Below are 20,000 nucleotides of genomic sequence, written 5' to 3' on the forward strand. Positions count from 1 at the left end.
GTTTTTATCGTTTTTAATGCCATTGAAGACCATTTTGGACCAGACTACGACACAGGTAAGCCATGTTAGCGTTTTTAGCTACCTAGCGCCACATGTTTTGATGTCTGTTTTTGTTTATAAAGTCACGTGTTCGTATAATTCAGTGATAATGAGGGTACCCATCGATTCTGTGTCACCTCACGATGTGAAACGATGTCATGGATGTGGTGAAAAGATACATAATAAGGTTTTGTGAGTGATATTAGGTGCAGTAATCTGTTAGCATTTTTCGCTCGTTGCTAATTCAGAGGCTCAGTGTTAGCATTGTGGGTTTTATTTTGAAAAAAAAATTAAAATGATCAGTTAGATGAGTTTCTTTCCGTTACATGGATATAAAACATTCAGTTTATTAAATGAACATGCCCTCAGACACTGTTTCCTGCAAGATGTTGCGGGAGGGCGTCGGTACCGGGGTCTCTCGGGCTTAACAGGTTAAACCCTATGCAGTGGTTCTGGTGAGATCAGATGATTGTAAACCCTATGCAGTGGTTCTGGTGAGATCAGATGATTGTAAACACTATGCAGTGGTTCTGGTGAGATCAGATGATTGTAAACACTATGCAGTGGTTCTGGTGAGATCAGATGATTGTAAACACTATGCAGTGGTTCTGGTGAGATCAGATGATTGTAAACCCTATGCAGTGGTTCCAGTGAGATCAGATGATTGTAAACCCTATGCAGTGGTTCCAGTGAGATCAGATGATTGTAAACACTATGCAGTGGTTCTGGTGAGATCAGATGATTGTAAACACTATGCAGTGGTTCTGGTGAGATCAGATGATTGTAAACACTATGCAGTGGTTCTGGTGAGATCAGATGATTGTAAACACTATGCAGTGGTTCTGGTGAGATCAGATGATTGTAAACACTATGCAGTGGTTCTAGTGAGATCAGATGATTGTAAACACTATGCAGTGGTTCTGGTGAGATCAGATGATTGTAAACACTATGCAGTGGTTCTGGTGAGATCAGATGATTGTAAACCCTATGCAGTGGTTCCAGTGAGATCAGATGATTGTAAACACTATGCAGTGGTTCTGGTTCTGACCTGGTCCTGGTTCTGGTTCTGCTCCTCCTGCAGCTCTCTGACTCGGCTCTTCAGGTTCTGCTGCTCCAGGGTCAGTTTGTGGAGCTCCAGCCCGCGGACCTGCAGCTCCGACAGCTGACACAGGAAACAGCGTCTCAACATCTCAACGTTATCATATGTAATCACAGTCAGACTGCAGCCAATCAGATCAGTGCTGAATGTTCACAGGAAACGAGATTACAAATGGTCTTTCATTTGATGTGTTTATTTTAATCCAACATTTTATTTTGAATATTTATGTTTTATTTTAAATAAATTATTCAGATTAAATACAGAATTCTAAGGAAAGACAGTAATTTGAGTAAAAAGTCCAAATTAAATATGAGAAAAAAGTTTGAGTAGAAGTCAAAAAATGAGGAAACACTTTTTTCGTGTCAAATTGTGACTAAAATGATAAAATGACTGATTGATTTTATAATGAAGAATATTTAAGTTTCTCTCTACTTAATCTAAACATAAATCTAAGTTTTTTTCACGTGAAATTGTCATTTATTTTCTTGCTAATTGATGGTTTTATAATCTCAGAATATCTCACTTTCTTTGGGGGAAATTTGGGAGTTTTTCTAAAGTTTTTGTAAAACTATTATTTGAATCTTGGAGTTTTTCCCAGTAAATTCACTGTAATCTCGTGAATATTGAAAAATAATTAATATATATAGGATTTAATTTAGTTCTAAATGAATAACTTCAATCCTATAACCTTTGGGGATAACGTCAGTAAATTAGAGTCAAATCAATCCGTGGGTTTATCTCCTGAATCCCATCATGCTCTGCTTCTACTCCAGGTGTTTTTGGGGGTTCTGGTTCTGGTTCTGGCTCTAGTTCTGGTTCTGGTTCATGTTCATGTTCATGTTCTGGTTGTGGTTCTGGTTCTGGTTGTGGTTCTGTTTCTGTACCTTGTGCTGCAGCTCCTGGTTCTGGACTCTCAGCTTGAGGTTCTCCTCCTGCAGGGAGCTCGGAGCCTCCTTCTCCTTCAGCAGATCCTCCAGCTGAACACAGGAAGACACAGATCAATAATCTCACATTCAAATCATATTCATTGATCTGAGATAACGGGCCCTTCACCCAGAACACAGCCACAGAACACAGCCTCTTTAAAAAGGCACTATTTACATCATTTTATTCATTTACTTTATCACTTATTTTGTTGTATTTCATTTATTTTAATTATGCCTTCCGTCCAATCATTTTATACAATACAAAAAAATGTGATAAAACCTTTTTGAATTTCTTTGAATTTAATAATTTAAATATTTCCCGATATATAAACTGACCGTGCTCTGCGCGTCCTGCAGCTTCCTGTTCAGTGATGTCACTTCCTGTGCGTGCTCATGTCTCTCCTGGCTGACGGAGAGCAGCTGATCTTGAAGAAGCTCCGCCTCCAAACCATCCACCTGAAGAACAGAGAGGGTTATTATGGGATGCATTTATTACAGGTTTCTTCAGGGTGTGGATCAGGGACACTAAATAATAACTAAGATGCAGAAGGAGGGTTTTATTTCAGAGGCTCTGGAATTACAAATGGTAGATTATCAAAGAAGGAATTGGAAATGATCTGAGATTAAAGTTGCAAGTTTACGAGAATTAAGTGAATTTAAAGCTCCCATGTCATGCTTTTCCGGTTATTACCCGTCCCCTTGTGTTATGAAGGTTTTTATGCATGTAAACGGTGTGCAGAGTCAAAACCCTCAAAGTACACCCTGTAGCGAGTAAAACTCTAACACAGAAAATACCTCCCCAAAACGCCTCGTTGGAGATACGTCACTGCCCATTTGAGTCTTCCATTTAGTTCCGGGTACCGCCTGATGTCATGCGGTACCCGGAACGAAATGGACCAATCCCGAAGAGCTATGGCCACACCAGCAGCGGCGTGTTCCTCCTCCAGAGGTTCGAAGAACCGGCATTTCACAGACGAAAGCTTCCAAAACATTGCCCAGTTTGAGGCCGGATATGCACAGCTTGTTTGGGCCGTTTGGAGCAGGGGAAGATCTGGGTATACAACCTGTAAGTTTGCATTGTTATTTGTGTATTTATCAAACAAGACTGTTTAAATGTGTAAACTGTGTTGGACTGCTAAGCCATTGACACAGTGCTAACTGTGCTAACTAAGTTGCTAGAGTTTCCATATATCAACTCTAATATCAGCAGATGGCCTTGCATACATGTATCTCATAGCAGGAGAATGTCTGCATTCACACACAAAATACCTATTGACAGTATACTGCGGGTGATTTGCCGGTCAGTCGCGAAACGTAATTACATTATAGCTGGCGTAGCGACCTAACACACGGAGCTAGAGCTAGTTTCGGTCAGAAAAACATTTTTGTGATGCTACGTTGCTAGCGTTTAAATATATCAACTACAATGTCAGCAGATGGCCTTACATGTTTGTCATGGCAGGAGAATGTCTGCATTCACACACACGGAATACTCATACAGTATACTGTACTGTGATTTACCGTACATTGTGACCGTACATATACTGCATGTAGCTAACGAGGCAAGCTGTATGCTAGCGCAAAACAATGTATTCATGCAAGTTACATTGTATGGTAGCAGAATACCCGTATACGATTGCAATTATAAACACGTTATTGCTAGCCTAATATGAACCACTAGCTTTTGTTCATAGTAGTTTTATTACACTGCATTATAGTTGCCTTTCCTCCAAGCTAACGTTCATATCGTGTTAGCTACCAAGGTAAACAAAGCTAGGTTAGCATATTAGCAGGCAAGCTGTTCATTACACAACTACTACTAACGAATCTAAAACAACTAAGTTTCTCTAATATTTTGTGATTTGCATTTGATTTCGTCCAGCCAGATCCTGGCGGACAATCCATGACGGGGAAGGGATTCTACTACTACTGAGGCCTCGTGCTAAAAGGCACTTCTACTACTACTGAGGGTGCTAAAAGGCACCGCACCGACTGTGCGCAGGCAAGATGCGAGGAGGAGGAATGGATGATATACCGTGTATATATGTATATTTATGTTCATTTTGTACATTTCTAAAAATAAAGTTTAATGGAAATACTTAGTAGGCCTATCCTTTCTTCCCTGAATTCATATATAGCAAACCATGATTTGATTTCTCATCAAACAGTAGTAGTTTATAACGGGTAAAAATAACTTACTCTTTGTTATGAGAGTCGCTCGTAGGCCACAACGGAAAGACAAGGAGACATACACGAGTTTACAAAACCACGGCACATTTATTGTAGTAAATGCAGAGACAGGTGGTCGAGGGGAGAGGGTCGCTCAGTTCGTCCTTCTGCAGCCGCTTTGGAGAGAGACTCCGGGCCGCTGGGATTAATAGCACCGGCTACGGAGGTGTCCGTGATCGCGCTGATTACCCTCTTCAGCTCCACCCCACCGTAAGACAAAGGCCCTGAGGCCGTCACACTCTTCTATAACAACAGTTAAAAATATATATGTATATAAAATATACCGCTGTACCGACGCCATGATAAGACTGATGTTACGCTGAGAGCAGCCGGGAAAAGCACTGACATGGGCGCAGCCTCTCTGGTGGTTGACTAATCAGAACGAGTGGCCGAGCTGACCAATCGGAGCACACTAGGCTCACAGGGAGGGGGGGGCAAGAGCTCCAACGAGTCGTTTAGTGGAGAAAGTGAAATACTGCTGAATACACATGCTTGACAGAGATGCTGTATGCGAAACCAATGTGAGTTTGGAAAATTGCACAGTATAAATCTATTTTAGTATACCTCAACAATGTAATTATGATCAGTGGAAATGGCCATGACATGGGCCCTTTAACAAATATATTTTTGTAGATTATAAATCAAACTTTTATTATTATCAGTTTTTCTGAGTAATTTTTAAGCTGGGGTGGGAGCTGGGGTGGAAGCTGGGGTGGAAGCTGGGGTGGAAGCTGGGGTGGAAGCTGGGGTGGAAGCTGGGGTGGAAGCTGGGTTGATGGTGGGGGGGAAGCTGTGAAGTGGTGGGGGGGAAGCTGGGGTGAAGCTGGGGTGGAAGCTGGGGTGGGAGCTGGGGTGGAAGCTGGGGTGGGAGCTGGGGTGGGAGCTGGGGTGGGAGCTGGGGTGATGGTGGGGTGGAAGCTGGGGTGGAAGCTGGGGTGGAAGCTGGAGTGGAAGCTGGGGTGGAAGCTGGGGTGGAAGCTGGGGTGGAAGCTGGGGGGGAAGCTGGGGTGGAAGCTGGGGTGGAAGCTGGGGTGGAAGCTGGGGTGGAAGCTGGGGTGGAAGCTGGGGGGGAAGCTGGGGTGGAAGCTGGGGTGGGAGCTGGGGTGGAAGCTGGGGTGGAAGCTGGGGTGGGAGCTGGGGTGGAAGCTGGGGTGGAAGCTGGGGTGGAAGCTGGGGTGGAAGCTGGGGTGGGAGCTGGGGTGAAGCTGGGGTGGAAGCTGGGGTGGGAGCTGGGGTGGGAGCTGGGGTGGAAGCTGGGGTGATGGTGGGGTGGAAGCTGGGGTGGAAGCTGGGGTGGAAGCTGGGGTGGAAGCTGGGGGGGAAGCTGGGGTGGAAGCTGGGGTGGAAGCTGGGGGGGGAAGCTGGGGTGGAAGCTGGGGTGGAAGCTGGGGTGGGAGCTGGGGTGGGAGCTGGGGTGGGAGCTGGGGTGGAAGCTGGGGTGGAAGCTGGGGTGATGGTGGGGTGGAAGCTGGGGTGGAAGCTGGGGTGGAAGCTGGGGTGGAGCTGGGGTGGAAGCTGGGGTGGTGGGGTGGAAGCTGGGGGGGAAGCTGGGGTGGAAGCTGGGGTGGTGGTGGAAGTTGGGGGGGAAGCTGGGGTGGAAGCTGGGGTGGTGGTGGAAGTTGGGGGGGAAGCTGGGGTGGAAGCTGGGGTGGTGGGGTGGAAGCTGGGGGGGAAGCTGGGGTGGTGGTGGAAGTTGGGGTGGTGGGGGGGCAGGCGAGCAGCAGCAACATGGACGCAGCAGCAGCAGCAGCAGCATAGTGAGGCAGAGGCAGGAAGACCTGGCAGCTTAAATAGAGCGGCATGTTTAGGAGAATGTGATTGGTTGGTTGTTAGAGGGACGAGGCGCGTCACGTGTTAATGTATCATTGGTGCTCGAGTTGACTGCCTGAACTAGCTCGCAGGCTTCGCCCCATTTAACATGTAGTTATTTCCAGTTAATTTGAACCTCTTTTTTATAATTTTCTTGTTCAATTTCTTGTAAAAGTATGAGCTCCAGAATCTCAAAAAATATACTTTTTATCGTTTTTTTGATTTAAAAAAAATATATAAATATAATTTTGATATTATATCAAAATATACTACTTTAATCTCAGAAAATATTTATGTTTTTCTTCTCTTATATTTCCTCCTCCCATCGCTGTAGTTATTACTCTCTTCCTACAGCGCCTGAGATCTGACCTTCTTGTTCCTCTCCTCTGCCTCCCTCAGCAGTTTGTGTTTATCCTCCTCCATCCACTGCAGCTTCAGAGTCAAACTGCTGAGCTCAGACTGAAGTCCAGACAGACGCTCCATCTGAGGAGCAACAAATATAGTTAATATATGAACGTGTGGAGTCAGAATATAAAAGATAACAAAGGCTTTAACAGGGATTCTATGTTGGTCCCTGAAGGCAGCATCTCCCTGGTCCTCATGTTGGGCTATAGAGGAACTACAGCACGGTCACATGACTTCACGTCACCACCGCTAAGCTAAAGGTGGCTAATGTTGGGCTATAAAGGAACTACAGCACGGTCACATGACTTCACGTCACCACCGCTAAGCTAAAGGTGGCTAATGTTGGGCTATAAAGGAACTACAGCACGGTCACATGACTTCACGTCACCACCGCTAAGCTAAAGGTGGCTAATGTTGGGCTATAAAGGAACTACAGCACGGTCACATGACTTCACGTCACCACCGCTAAGCTAAAGGTGGCTAATGTTGGGCTATAAAGGAACTACAGCACGGTCACATGACTTCAGGTCACCACCGCTAAGCTAAGGTGGCTAATGTTGGGCTATAAAAGGAACTACAGCACGGTCACATGACTTCACGTCACCACCGCTAAGCTAAAGGTGGCTAATGTTGGGCTATAAAGGAACCACAGCACGGTCACATGACTTCACGTCACCACCGGCTAAGCTAAAGGTGGCTAATGTTGGGCTATAAAGGAACTACAGCACGGTCACATGACTTCAGGTCACCACCGCTAAGCTAAAGGTGGCTAATGTTGGGCTATAAAGGAACTACAGCACGGTCACATGACTTCACGTCACCACCGCTAAGCTAAAGGAGGCTAATGTTGGGCTATAAAGGAACTACAGCACGGTCACATGACTTCACGTCACCACCGCTAAGCTAAAGGTGGCTAATGTTGGGCTATAAAGTAACTACAGCACGGTCACATGACTTCACGTCACCACCGCTAAGCTAAAGGAGGCTAATGTTGGGCTATAGAGGAACTACAGCACGGTCACATGACTTCACGTCACCACCGCTAAGCTAAAGGTGGCTAATGTTGGGCTATAAAGGAACTACAGCACGGTCACATGACTTCAAGTCACCACCGCTAAGCTAAAGGTGGCTAATGTTGGGCTATAAAGGAACTACAGCACGGTCACATGACTTCACGTCACCACCGCTAAGCTAAAGGAGGCTAATGTTGGGCTATAAAGGAACTACAGCACGGTCACATGACTTCACGTCACCACCGCTAAGCTAAAGGAGGCTAATGTTGGGCTATAAGGAACTACAGCACGGTCACATGACTTCACGTCACCACCGCTAAGCTAAAGGAGGCTAATGTTGGGCTATAAAGGAACTACAGCACGGTCACATGACTTCACGTCACCACCGCTAAGCTAAAGGAGGCTAATGTTGGGCTATAAAGGAACTACAGCACGGTCACATGACTTCACGTCTCCACCGCTAAGCTAAAGGAGGCTAATGTTGGGCTATAAAGTAACTACAGCACGGTCACATGACTTCACGTCACCACCGCTAAGCTAAAGGAGGCTAATGTTGAGCTATAAAGGAACTACAGCACGGTCACATGACTTCACGTCACCACCGCTAAGCTAAAGGTGGCTAATGTTGGGCTATAAAGGAACTACAGCACGGTCACATGACTTCAAGTCACCACCTCTAAGCTAAAGGTGGCTAATGTTGGGCTATAAAGGAACTACAGCACGGTCACATGACTTCACGTCACCACCGCTAAGCTAAAGGTGGCTAATGTTGGGCTATAAAGGAACTACAGCACGGTCACATGACTTCACGTCACCACCGCTAAGCTAAAGGTGGCTAATGTTGGGCTATAAAGGAACTACAGCACGGTCACATGACTTCAGGTCACCACCGCTAAGCTAAAGGTGGCTAATGTTGGGCTATAAAGGAACTACAGCACGGTCACATGACTTCACGTCACCACCGCTAAGCTAAAGGTGGCTAATGTTGGGGCTATAAAGGAACTACAGCACGGTCACATGACTTCACGTCACCACCGCTAAGCTAAAGGTGGCTAATGTTGGGCTATAAAGGAACTACAGCACGGGTCACATGACTTCAGGTCACCACCGCTAAGCTAAAGGTGGCTAATGTTGGGCTATAAAGGAACTACAGCACGGTCAACATGACTTCACGTCACCACCGCTAAGCTAAAGGAGGCTAATGTTGGGCTATAAAGGAACTACAGCACGGTCACATGACTTCACGTCACCACCGCTAAGCTAAAGGTGGCTAATGTTGGGCTATAAAGGAACTACAGCACGGTCACATGACTTCAGGTCACCACCGCTAAGCTAAAGGTGGCTAATGTTGGGCTATAAAGGAACTACAGCACGGTCACATGACTTCACGTCACCACCGCTAAGCTAAAGGAGGCTAATGTTGGGCTATAAAGGAACTACAGCACGGTCACATGACTTCACGTCACCACCGCTAAGCTAAAGGTGGCTAATGTTGGGCTATAAAGTAACTACAGCACGGTCACATGACTTCACGTCACCACCGCTAAGCTAAAGGAGGCTAATGTTGGGCTATAGAGGAACTACAGCACGGTCACATGACTTCACGTCACCACCGCTAAGCTAAAGGTGGCTAATGTTGGGCTATAAAGGAACTACAGCACGGTCCACATGACTTCAAGTCACCACCGCTAAGCTAAAGGTGGCTAATGTTGGGCTATAAAGGAACTACAGCACGGTCACATGACTTCACGTCACCACCGCTAAGCTAAAGGAGGCTAATGTTGGGCTATAAAGGAACTACAGCACGGTCACATGACTTCATGTCACCACCGCTAAGCTAAAGGAGGCTAATGTTGGGCTATAAAGGAACTACAGCACGGTCACATGACTTCACGTCACCACCGCTAAGCTAAAGGAGGCTAATGTTGGGCTATAAAGGAACTACAGCACGGTCAACATGACTTCACGTCACCACCGCTAAGCTAAAGGAGGCTAATGTTGGGCTATAAAGGAACTACAGCACGGTCACATGACTTCACGTCTCCACCGCTAAGCTAAAGGTGGCTAATGTTGGGCTATAAAGTAACTACAGCACGGGTCACATGACTTCACGTCACCACCGCTAAGCTAAAGGAGGCTAATGTTGGGCTATAGAGGAACTACAGCACGGTCACATGACTTCACGTCACCACCGCTAAGCTAAAGGAGGCTAATGTTGAGCTATAAAGGAACTACAGCACGGTCACATGACTTCACGTCACCACCGCTAAGCTAAAGGTGGCTAATGTTGGGCTATAAAGTAACTACAGCACGGTCACATGACTTCAAGTCACCACCTCTAAGCTAAAGGTGGCCTAATGTTGGGCTATAAAGGAACTACAGCACGGTCCACATGACTTCACGTCACCACCGCTAAGCTAAAGGTGGCTAATGTTGGGCTATAAGGAACTACAGCACGGTCACATGACTTCACGTCACCACCGCTAAGCTAAAGGGGCTAATGTTGGGCTATAAAGGAACTACAGCACGGTCACATGACTTCAGGTCACCACCGCTAAGCTAAAGGTGGCTAATGTTGGGCTATAAAGGAACTACAGCACGGTCACATGACTTCACGTCACCACCGCTAAGCTAAAGGTGGCTAATGTTGGGCTATAAAGGAACTACAGCACGGTCACATGACTTCACGTCACCACCGCTAAGCTAAAGGTGGCTAATGTTGGGCTATAAGGAACTACAGCACGGTCACATGACTTCAGGTCACCACCGCTAAGCTAAAGGTGGCTAATGTTGGGCTATAAAGGAACTACAGCACGGTCACATGACTTCACGTCACCACCGCTAAGCTAAAGGAGGCTAATGTTGGGCTATAAAGGAACTACAGCATGGTCACATGACTTCACGTCACCACCGCTAAGCTAAAGGTGGCTAATGTTGGGCTATAAAGTAACTACAGCACGGTCACATGACTTCACGTCACCACCTCTAAGCTAAAGGAGGCTAATGTTGGGCTATAAAGGAACTACAGCACGGTCACATGACTTCACGTCTCCACCGCTAAGCTAAAGGTGGCTAATGTTGGGCTATAAAGTAACTACAGCACGGTCACATGACTTCACGTCACCACCGCTAAGCTAAAGGAGGCTAATGTTGGGCTATAGAGGAACTACAGCACGGTCACATGACTTCACGTCACCACCGCTAAGCTAAAGGAGGCTAATGTTGAGCTATAAAGGAACTACAGCACGGTCACATGACTTCACGTCACCACCGCTAAGCTAAAGGTGGCTAATGTTGGGCTATAAAGTAACTACAGCACGGTCACATGACTTCACGTCACCACCGCTAAGCTAAAGGAGGCTAATGTTGGGCTATAGAGGAACTACAGCACGGTCACATGACTTCACGTCACCACCGCTAAGCTAAAGGAGGCTAATGTTGAGCTATAAAGGAACTACAGCACGGTCACATGACTTCACGTCACCACCGCTAAGCTAAAGGTGGCTAATGTTGGGCTATAAAGGAACTACAGCACGGTCACATGACTTCAAGTCACCACCTCTAAGCTAAAGGTGGCTAATGTTGGGCTATAAAGGAACTACAGCACGGTCACATGACTTCAAGTCACCACCTCTAAGCTAAAGGAGGCCTAATGTTGGGCTATAAAGGAAACTACAGCACGGTCACATGACTTCAAGTCACACCGCTAAGCTAAAGGTGGCTAATGTTGGGCTATAAAGGAACTACAGCACGGTCACATGACTTCAAGTCACCACCTCTAAGCTAAAGGTGGCTAATGTTGGGCTATAAAGGAACTACAGCACGGTCACATGACTTCAAGTCACCACCGCTAAGCTAAAGGTGGCTAATGTTGGGCTATAAAGGAACTACAGCACGGTCACATGACTTCACGTCACCACCGCTAGCTAAAGGAGGCTAATGTTGGGCTATAAAGGAACTACAGCACGGTCACATGACTTCACGTCACCACCGCTAAGCTAAAGGTGGCTAATGTTGGGCTATAAAGGAACTACAGCACGGTCACATGACTTCACGTCACCACCGCTAAGCTAAAGGAGGCTAATGTTGGGCTATAGAGGAACTACAGCACGGTCACATGACTTCACGTCACCACCGCTAAGCTAAAGGAGGCTAATGTTGGGCTATCAAGGAACTACAGCACGGTCACATGACTTCACGTCACCACCAAAGTGATCATATAAATCAAAGATGGTGGTGTTTTCAGCACCTTCTCCTTGCAGTTGTTCAGCTCCGTCTCCTGCAGCCTCCTCTCCTGCTTCCTCTCCGCCTGCAGCTGCATCTTCTCTCTCTGCTGCTGCTGCGCCGCGTCCTGCAGCCGCCGCACCTGCAACACAACCACAGACTGTTCACCACCTGAACTCTGTGAAGAACATCCATCTGTTTGCATCTAGACAATTATTTATCAAATATATTTTCCATCTACTTGTAGAGACTCTTCTTGCACTATTTCCATTTTATTTGTGTTTACTTGCACATCTCAAAACATTCTCTTGATCTATTGTATCTGTTCTATGTCCTGTATATATTCCTGCTGCCCTGCTGGAGGAGCCTTCAGGTGGAGCTGCTGAGCTCATGGTGATGAACCCTCAGAGCTGATCCTCTGCAGCGAGGTAACTTCATCTGATGGGAAACCTTTGCTAGAGTAACGTTTTCTAAGCGTCGCTCACCGTGGCCCCTCCATCTTCCTGCTCCTTAGCAACGGTTGCCAGGCGCTCCCGCAGCATCCGGACCGACTCCTGGTCTCCATGGAGAAGAGAACTCAGCTCAGCGTTCTCGTTGCTAAGCTGCAGGTTCCTGCTGCTTAGCAACAGCACCTCCTCACGGTACCCAGAGTTCTGTAGAGAGGAGGAGGAAGAGCAGGAGGAGGAGGAGGAGTCAGACCATGTGTTTCTTCTTCTCTATAAATGATGATTTAATCTCTAGAATCTCTTCTTGCCTCTTTGTGCAGCCGCTCCTCTTCTTCTCTGCTCCTCTCGTGGTCTGACTCCATCTCCTCCAGCTTCCTCCTGACCACAGGAGGAGGAGGAGGAGGAGGAGGAGGAGGAGGAGGAGAAGGAGGAGGAGAAGGAGGTTTATCAATCAGACCACTTTGATTTCTTAATTCAATATGGATCAACTCCTTGCTGCAACTGAACACCCTTTGAAACAGATCACCCTACAGCAGAGGGAACACCACAGAAGAAGAGAATAGGGCCTCTTTAAAACAGAGTGTTTCTCACCTCCTCTTGGAGACTTCCTCCTCCAGGCTCTGCACCTCCTGCTGCCGGACGCTCAGACGCTCCTGCAGAGAGACGTTCTCCGAGCGCGCCTCCTCCAGCTGAGTCCTGCAGAAACAAGACCAATCAGAGACGAGCACCTCCATCAGCGCTGACGCCACGCGGCGGGTCAGAGACGCCGCGCGGCGGGTCAGAGACACACAGAGAGAGCCAGAGAGCCAAGAATTCTGACATTAAAGTCGTTAATTTGCAGGAAAAATACGTGTTTATTCTCTGAGATTAAAGAGGAACATTCTCGAGAAAAAAGTGGCAGAAATTGTAAATCTTCAAGAAAAAACCTGTGAAATTCTATGAGATTTAAATCATAATTATTTGAAACTGAATTAAACTTAAAGGGGACCTATCATGCAAAATGCACTTTTTTATGTCTTTTATACATAAATATGTGTCCCCGGTGTGTCCCGGTGTGTCCCCGGTGTGTCCCGGTGTGTCCCGGTGTGTCCCCGGTGTGTCCCGGTGTGTCCCCGGTGTGTCCCGGTGTGTCCCGGTGTGTCCCCGGTGTGTCCCGGTGTGTCCCGGTGTGTCCCGGTGTGTCCCGGTGTGTCCCCGGTGTGTCCCGGTGTGTCCCGGTGTGTCCCCGGTGTGTCCCCGGTGTGTCAGGGAACTCACCAAGTGTAAGAAAACAAAACCCTCTCTCTTTTCCTCTGTACCCTCATCTCTCTCTCTAAAAAAAAAAAAAGGGGAGTGCTAACAAGCAGATCCAGGATTTTCGCTCCTATAACGTCATTGGCGACATCCGGCCGACGTGACACGTCCCAGCCTATCGTCTCCGGCACACGTGACACGTCCCAACCTATCGTCTCCGGCATACATGACACGTCCCAACCTATCGTCTCCGGCACACGTGACACGTCCCAACCTATCGTCTCCGGCACACGTGACACGTCCCAATCTATCGTCTCCGTATACACGTGACACGTCCCAATCTATCGTCTCCGGCACACGTGACACGTCCCAACCTATATTCTCCGACACACATGACACGTCCCAACCTATCGTCTCTGTATACACATGACACGTCCCAACCTATCGTCTCCGTATACACGTGACACGTCCCAATCTATCGTCTCCGGCACACGTGACACGTCCCAACCTATCGTCTCCGGCACACGTGACACGTCCCAACCTATATTCTCCGACACACATGACACGTCCCAACCTATCGTCTCCGTATACACATGACACGTCCCAACCTATCGTCTCCGTATACACGTGACACGTCCCAATCTATCGTCTCCGGCACACGTGACACGTCCCAACCTATCGTCTCCGGCACACGTGACACGTCCCAACCTATCGTCTCCGGCACACGTGACACGTCCCAACCTATCGTCTCCGGCACACGTGACACGTCCCAACCTATCTTCTCCGGCACACGTGACACGTCCCAACCTATATTCTCCCGGCACCACGTGACATCGTCCCAACCTCTCGTCTCCGTATACACATGACACGTCCCAATCCTATCGGTCTCCGGCCACACGTGACACGTCCCAACCTATATTCTCCGCAGACTGTGACACGTCCCAACCTATCGTCTCCGGCCAGACGTGACACATCCCAACCTATCGTCTCCGCACACGTGACACGTCCCAACCTATCGTCTCCGGCATACATGACACGTCCCAACCTATATTCTCCGCCAGACGTGACACGTCCCAACCTATCGTCTCCGGCAGACGTGACACATCCCAACCTATCGTCTCCGGCACACGTGACACGTCCCCAACCTATCGTCCTCGGCACACGTGACACGTCCAACCTATATTCTCCGGCACACGTGACACGTCCCAACCTATATTCTCCGGCACACGTGACACGTCCCACAACCTATCGTCTCCGGCACACGTGACACGTCCCAACCTATATTCTCCGGCACACGTGACACGTCCCAACCTATCGTCTCCGGCACACGTCCCAACCTATCGTCTCCGGCAAACGTCCCAACCTATCGTCTCCGGCACACGTGACACATCCCAACCTATCGTCTCCGGCACACGTGACACGTCCCAACCTATCGTCTCCGTATACACGTCCCAACCTATATTCTCCGGCACACGTGACACGTCCCAACCTATATTCTCCGGCACACGTGACACGTCCCAACCTATCGTCTCCGTATACACATGACACGTCCCAATCTATCGTCTCCGGCACACGTGACACGTCCCAACCTATATTCTCCGCCAGACGTGACACGTCCCAACCTATCGTCTCCGGCAGACGTGACACATCCCAACCTATCGTCTCCGGCACACGTGACACGTCCCAACCTATCGTCTCCGGCATACATGACACGTCCCAACCTATATTCTCCGCCAGACGTGACACGTCCCAACCTATCGTCTCCGGCAGACGTGACACATCCCAACCTATCGTCTCCGGCACACGTGACACGTCCCAACCTATCGTCTCCGGCACACGTGACACGTCCCAACCTATATTCTCCGGCACACGTGACACGTCCCAACCTATATTCTCCGGCACACGTGACACGTCCCAACCTATCGTCTCCGGCACACGTGACACGTCCCAACCTATATTCTCCGGCACACGTGACACGTCCCAACCTATCGTCTCCGGCACACGTCCCAACCTATCGTCTCCGGCAAACGTCCCAACCTATCGTCTCCGGCACACGTGACACATCCCAACCTATCGTCTCCGGCACACGTGACACGTCCCAACCTATCGTCTCCGTATACACGTCCCAACCTATATTCTCCGGCACACGTGACACGTCCCAACCTATATTCTCCGGCACACGTGACACGTCCCAACCTATCGTCTCCGTATACACGTGACACGTCCCAATCTATTGTCTCCGGCACACGTGACACGTCCCAATCTATTGTCTCCGGCACACGTGACACGTCCCAACCTATATTCTCCGGCACACGTGACACGTCCCAACCTATCGTCTCCGGCACACGTGACACATCTCAACCTATCGTCTCCGGCACACGTGACACGTCCCAACCTATATTCTCCGGCACACGTGACACGTCCCAACCTATCGTCTCCGGCACACGTCCCAACCTATCGTCTCCGGCAAACGTCCCAACCTATCGTCTCCGGCACACGTGACACATCCCAACCTATCGTCTCCGGCACACGTGACACGTCCCAACCTATCGTCTCCGTATACACGTGACACGTCCCAACCTATATTCTCCGGCATACGTGACACGTCCCAACCTATATTCTCCGGCACACGTGACACGTCCCAACCTATCGTCTCCGTATACACGTGACACGTCCCAATCTATTGTCTCCGGCACACGTGACACGTCCCAACCTATATTCTCCGGCACACGTGACACTGCAGCGTTTAGCTGAGATCTCCCGGCAGGGGAAAGCTGCTTGACGCTACAAAGGGGCGTGGCTAGCAGCAGCTACAAAGGGGCGTGGCTAGCAGCAGCTACAAAGGGGCGTGGCTAGCAGCAGAATCAGCCTGTTTGGAACAGGGCTGGAACAGAGGGGTATGAGCAGTATGAGGCATGGCTACAATGGGGGATATGTTTGGTATTTTAAGTAAAAAACTTCACAGACATGTATGTATACAATAGATCTTTCCAAATGGCATGAGAGATCCACTTTAAGAAATGATTATAATGATTTAAATGTGATTTCTCCTGAAAAACGTCATCATGTTAATGATCTCCTTTTGGATCTCGACAAACATCAAAGCAGAAATCAAGAGAAACGTTGTGATGTCATAAAAGCAGGCGTATCAACTCTGCATGCTGTCATTGGGTTAGAGATGAGGTCACGGTTAGAGCAGTGCATTGTGGGGGATGCAGTTCTTTCTCATGATGGATGCAGTTAGTCACCTCCTCAGAGGAGTTAGTGTTTCATTCCAGGTTTCTCCTCCTGCTCCACAAACCTGTGAGGAGAGGAGGAGTCCATCACCTCCTCCAGAGCCAGAACCAGAGCCTCCATCTCCTCCAGATGCTGCTGCGTCTCCTTCTTCACCTCCTCAAACTCCTGCTGCCTCCTCCTCATCTCCTCCTCAAACTCCTGCTGCCTCCTCCTCATCTCCTCCTCAAACTCCTGCTGCCTCCTTCTTCTCCTCCTCATCTCCTCCTCAAACTCCTGCTGCGTCTCCTTCTCCTCCTCAAACTCCTGCTGCGTCTTCTCCTTCTCCTCCTCAAACTCCTGCTGCCTCCTCCTCATCTCCTCCTCAAACTCCTGCTGCGTCTTCTCCTTCTCCTCCTCAAACTCCTGCTGCCTCCTCCTCATCTCCTCCTCAAACATCTTCTTCTCCTCCTCAAAAATGTTCTTCTCCTCCTCAAACATCTTCATCTCCTCCTCCCTCCTCATCTTCTCCTCCCTCTCCTCCCTCTCCCTCTCCTCCTTCCTCCTCATCTCCTCCTCCATCTCTACTATCTGCTCTGACAGCTGATCAGCGAGTCTTGAGTAGCTCCTGTTCTCCTGGTTCAGACGACACACCTCCTCCTGCAGCGCCTCCTCGTCGCTCCTCATCCCGTCCAGTGCCTCCTGCAGGTGATCCACAGCCATGGCCTGCTCCTTCAGATCCTGGATCAGCCGGGCGCGGTCTCTCCTCAGGGAATCTTTCTCCTCCGTCAGCGAGGAGGAGGCGCACTCATGCAGGATCTGCTCCTCCTCCCTGCTCCTCGTCTCCTGCACCTCCTCCTCCAGGCGTTTGTTTAGGAGCTCCTGAGACTCCAGGAAGACGATGCTCTCCTCCAGCTGACGGCACGCCTCCTTCAGCCGCTCCTCTAACTCCTCGCACCTCCTTCTAGAAGCTTTAAGATCCTCCTCTAACTCTTCCCACCTCCTCTGATTCTCCTCTAACTCCTCGCACCTCCTTCTAGAAGCTTTAAGATGCTCCTCTAAATCTTTACACCTCCTTCTCACCTCCTGTGTGCTGGCCTCTGATTGGCTGAGGAGCAGATGTGAGTCGTGCACAGCTTCCATTAAAATAGCGAGCTGCTCCTCCAGTCTCTTTTTCTCCTGCTCTGATTGGTCGAGCTGCTCCTCCAGTCTCTTTTTCTCCTGCTCTGATTGGTCGAGCTGCTCCTCCAGTCTCTTTTTCTCCTGCTCTGATTGGTCGAGCTGCTCCTCCAGGCTCTTCGTCTCCTGCTCTGATTGGTCAAGCTGCTCCTCCAGGCTCTTCGTCTCCTGTTCTGATTGGTCGAGCTGCTCCTCCAGGCTCTTCGTCTCCTGTTCTGATTGGTCGAGCTGCTCCTCCAGTCTCTTCTTCTCCTGCTCTGATTGGTCGAGCCGGTTCTCCCAGAATGCTCTCTGCTCCTCGTTGCGATGCGCCTCCTCCTCCCTGCTCAGGGAGCGTCACGCAGCTCAGTGTTAATTAATGAATAATAAAAAGATCAATTAATTAAATAATAAATAAATGATAACTGATAAATAAAATAAATAAAATAAATGAATTAATAAGGAGATAAAAATGCGGAAAAAGGCTCATAAGTAAAATAGAAAATGTGGAAAATTAAAGCGCAATAAATAAATAAAATATTAAATATGTTTAGTGTTGTATAGATGAGAGTAACACCTACGTCACTTCCGGGCGAAAATTACGGCCCCGCCCACTTTTGGGGGAAAACAGCGCTGTCTTTGTATTTGAACGGCGATCAATACAAATTCTGAAGTTTTTGCCAATCCGATCAGAATTTTTTGAAAACCGTGGATTTGTGGATCTTCAAAGAGCCCGGTTACGATGGCCAGTCAGGCAAACTATTACATTAAATCATTGGAAATCGACGATCGGGCTCGATATATGGTTAAATTAAAATCAGTAGGCGAGGCTGTAATTTCTCCAGCCGTTACTCTCATGAGCGAGGCGGGACATAATAGTTTGATCACGCCAACAAGCTGCTGTGTCGTTTATTGCACCTCAAACATTAAAACAAATCCAGAGTTACGTTTTTCTGTACTTCCTCTAACGGCCCGTCCACACAGCGGCGTGCGTTGAAAGCTTCACCATTCACTTGAATGGGGTGATGTCACTTTTCGCCGAACTGCATTGTGGGAAGCGAAGCGGAGCTTTGCTGGCGTGGTTCGCTGCAAAAGTTGAGAAATGTTCAACTTTTGAAGCTTCTGAAGCTTCGGTGGAAGCGTCAGCCAATCAAATCCCGTTTATGCAGCCAATCAAAACGCGTGTATGCTGGGAGAGACACACCGCAGGTCATTTCCTCATATTCCAACGCACGCCGCTGTGTGGACGGGCCGTAAGAAGAAAGGACAGGAAAAGAAGAGCTCTGTGGCTTCAGGCTCGATCGCCGTTCAAATGACAGCGTTGTTTCCCCCAAAAGTGGGCGGGGCCGTAAAGTGACGTAGATGTTACTCTCATCTATGGACATCGATCGCCTACTGCTATATTTAACCATATATCGAGCCCGATCGTCGATTTCCAATGATTTAATGTAATTGTTTGCCTGACTGAACATCGTAACCGGGCTCTTTGAAGATCCACAAATCCACGGTTTTCTTACATTTCTGATCGGATTGGCAAAAACTTCAGAGTTTGTATTGATCGCCGTTCAGATGACAGCTTTGTTTTCCCCCAAAAGTGGGCGGAGCCGTACTTTTTGCCCGGAAGTGACGCATTTGTTTCTCTCATGTATAGTTTTTAAATAAATGTTCATACTGACAGTGGAAGTCCTTCCTATTGTTCAGATCTTCTTCTTTCTTTTAATAAGAACAAAGAAATCACTCATAAGAAAAGAAAATAAATCTGTAAGAGAATAAAAAAGAATATGCGAAAGTAAGGGAACTAAATAAAACGCCGGAAAGAAGAAGAACGTCTCAGCTGTTTTCAAACGTTTGAACCGTAGTGCCGCTGAGACTGTGAGGTTAGAGATGTGTTTAATGCTCCTGTTGCATGCTGGGTAATGTGCACGTGACCACCCACTTGACCAGCATCAGCTCGCGGCCCATCTGCAGCTTTTTTCCCTCAAAATTATGACTTTTTTTGCAAAATTATGACTTTCTGATTTTTTTTTCTGAAATCAAACAATTACTTTTTTTCAAAACTCTACAAAATTCTGACTTTTTCTGACTTTCTCTGGAAATTCTGACTTTTCTCAAAATTCGGAAAATTCGGACTTTTTCACAGACAGTTCCGTTTTCTATAAATATGACTCCTCTGTCTGGACTCCTGTTGCATGCTGGGTAACAGCTG

The 20,000-nt window shown here is 48.1% G+C and overlaps 1 protein-coding gene across 2 annotated transcripts in view; it reads right to left on the reverse strand.

The window, feature by feature from the left end:
- Positions 1 to 1,087: 1,087 nt before the first annotated feature.
- Positions 1,088 to 20,000, reverse strand: part of ninl (ninein-like) — a gene marked incomplete at its 3' end in the record, with an annotated part of 46,846 nt that continues 27,933 nt past the window's right edge. For both annotated transcript variants that reach the window (XM_034117208.1, XM_034117209.1), the window contains 8 exon segments: positions 1,088 to 1,201; positions 2,023 to 2,115; positions 2,401 to 2,520; positions 6,472 to 6,585; positions 11,770 to 11,886; positions 12,230 to 12,397; positions 12,499 to 12,568; positions 12,782 to 12,886. In XM_034117208.1, the coding sequence (XP_033973099.1) occupies positions 1,088 to 1,201; positions 2,023 to 2,115; positions 2,401 to 2,520; positions 6,472 to 6,585; positions 11,770 to 11,886; positions 12,230 to 12,397; positions 12,499 to 12,568; positions 12,782 to 12,886 (901 nt within the window).

The sequence above is a fragment of the Trematomus bernacchii genome, unplaced genomic scaffold (assembly GCF_902827165.1).
Source record: "Trematomus bernacchii unplaced genomic scaffold, fTreBer1.1, whole genome shotgun sequence".
NCBI classification, from domain to species: Eukaryota; Metazoa; Chordata; class Actinopteri; order Perciformes; family Nototheniidae; genus Trematomus; species Trematomus bernacchii.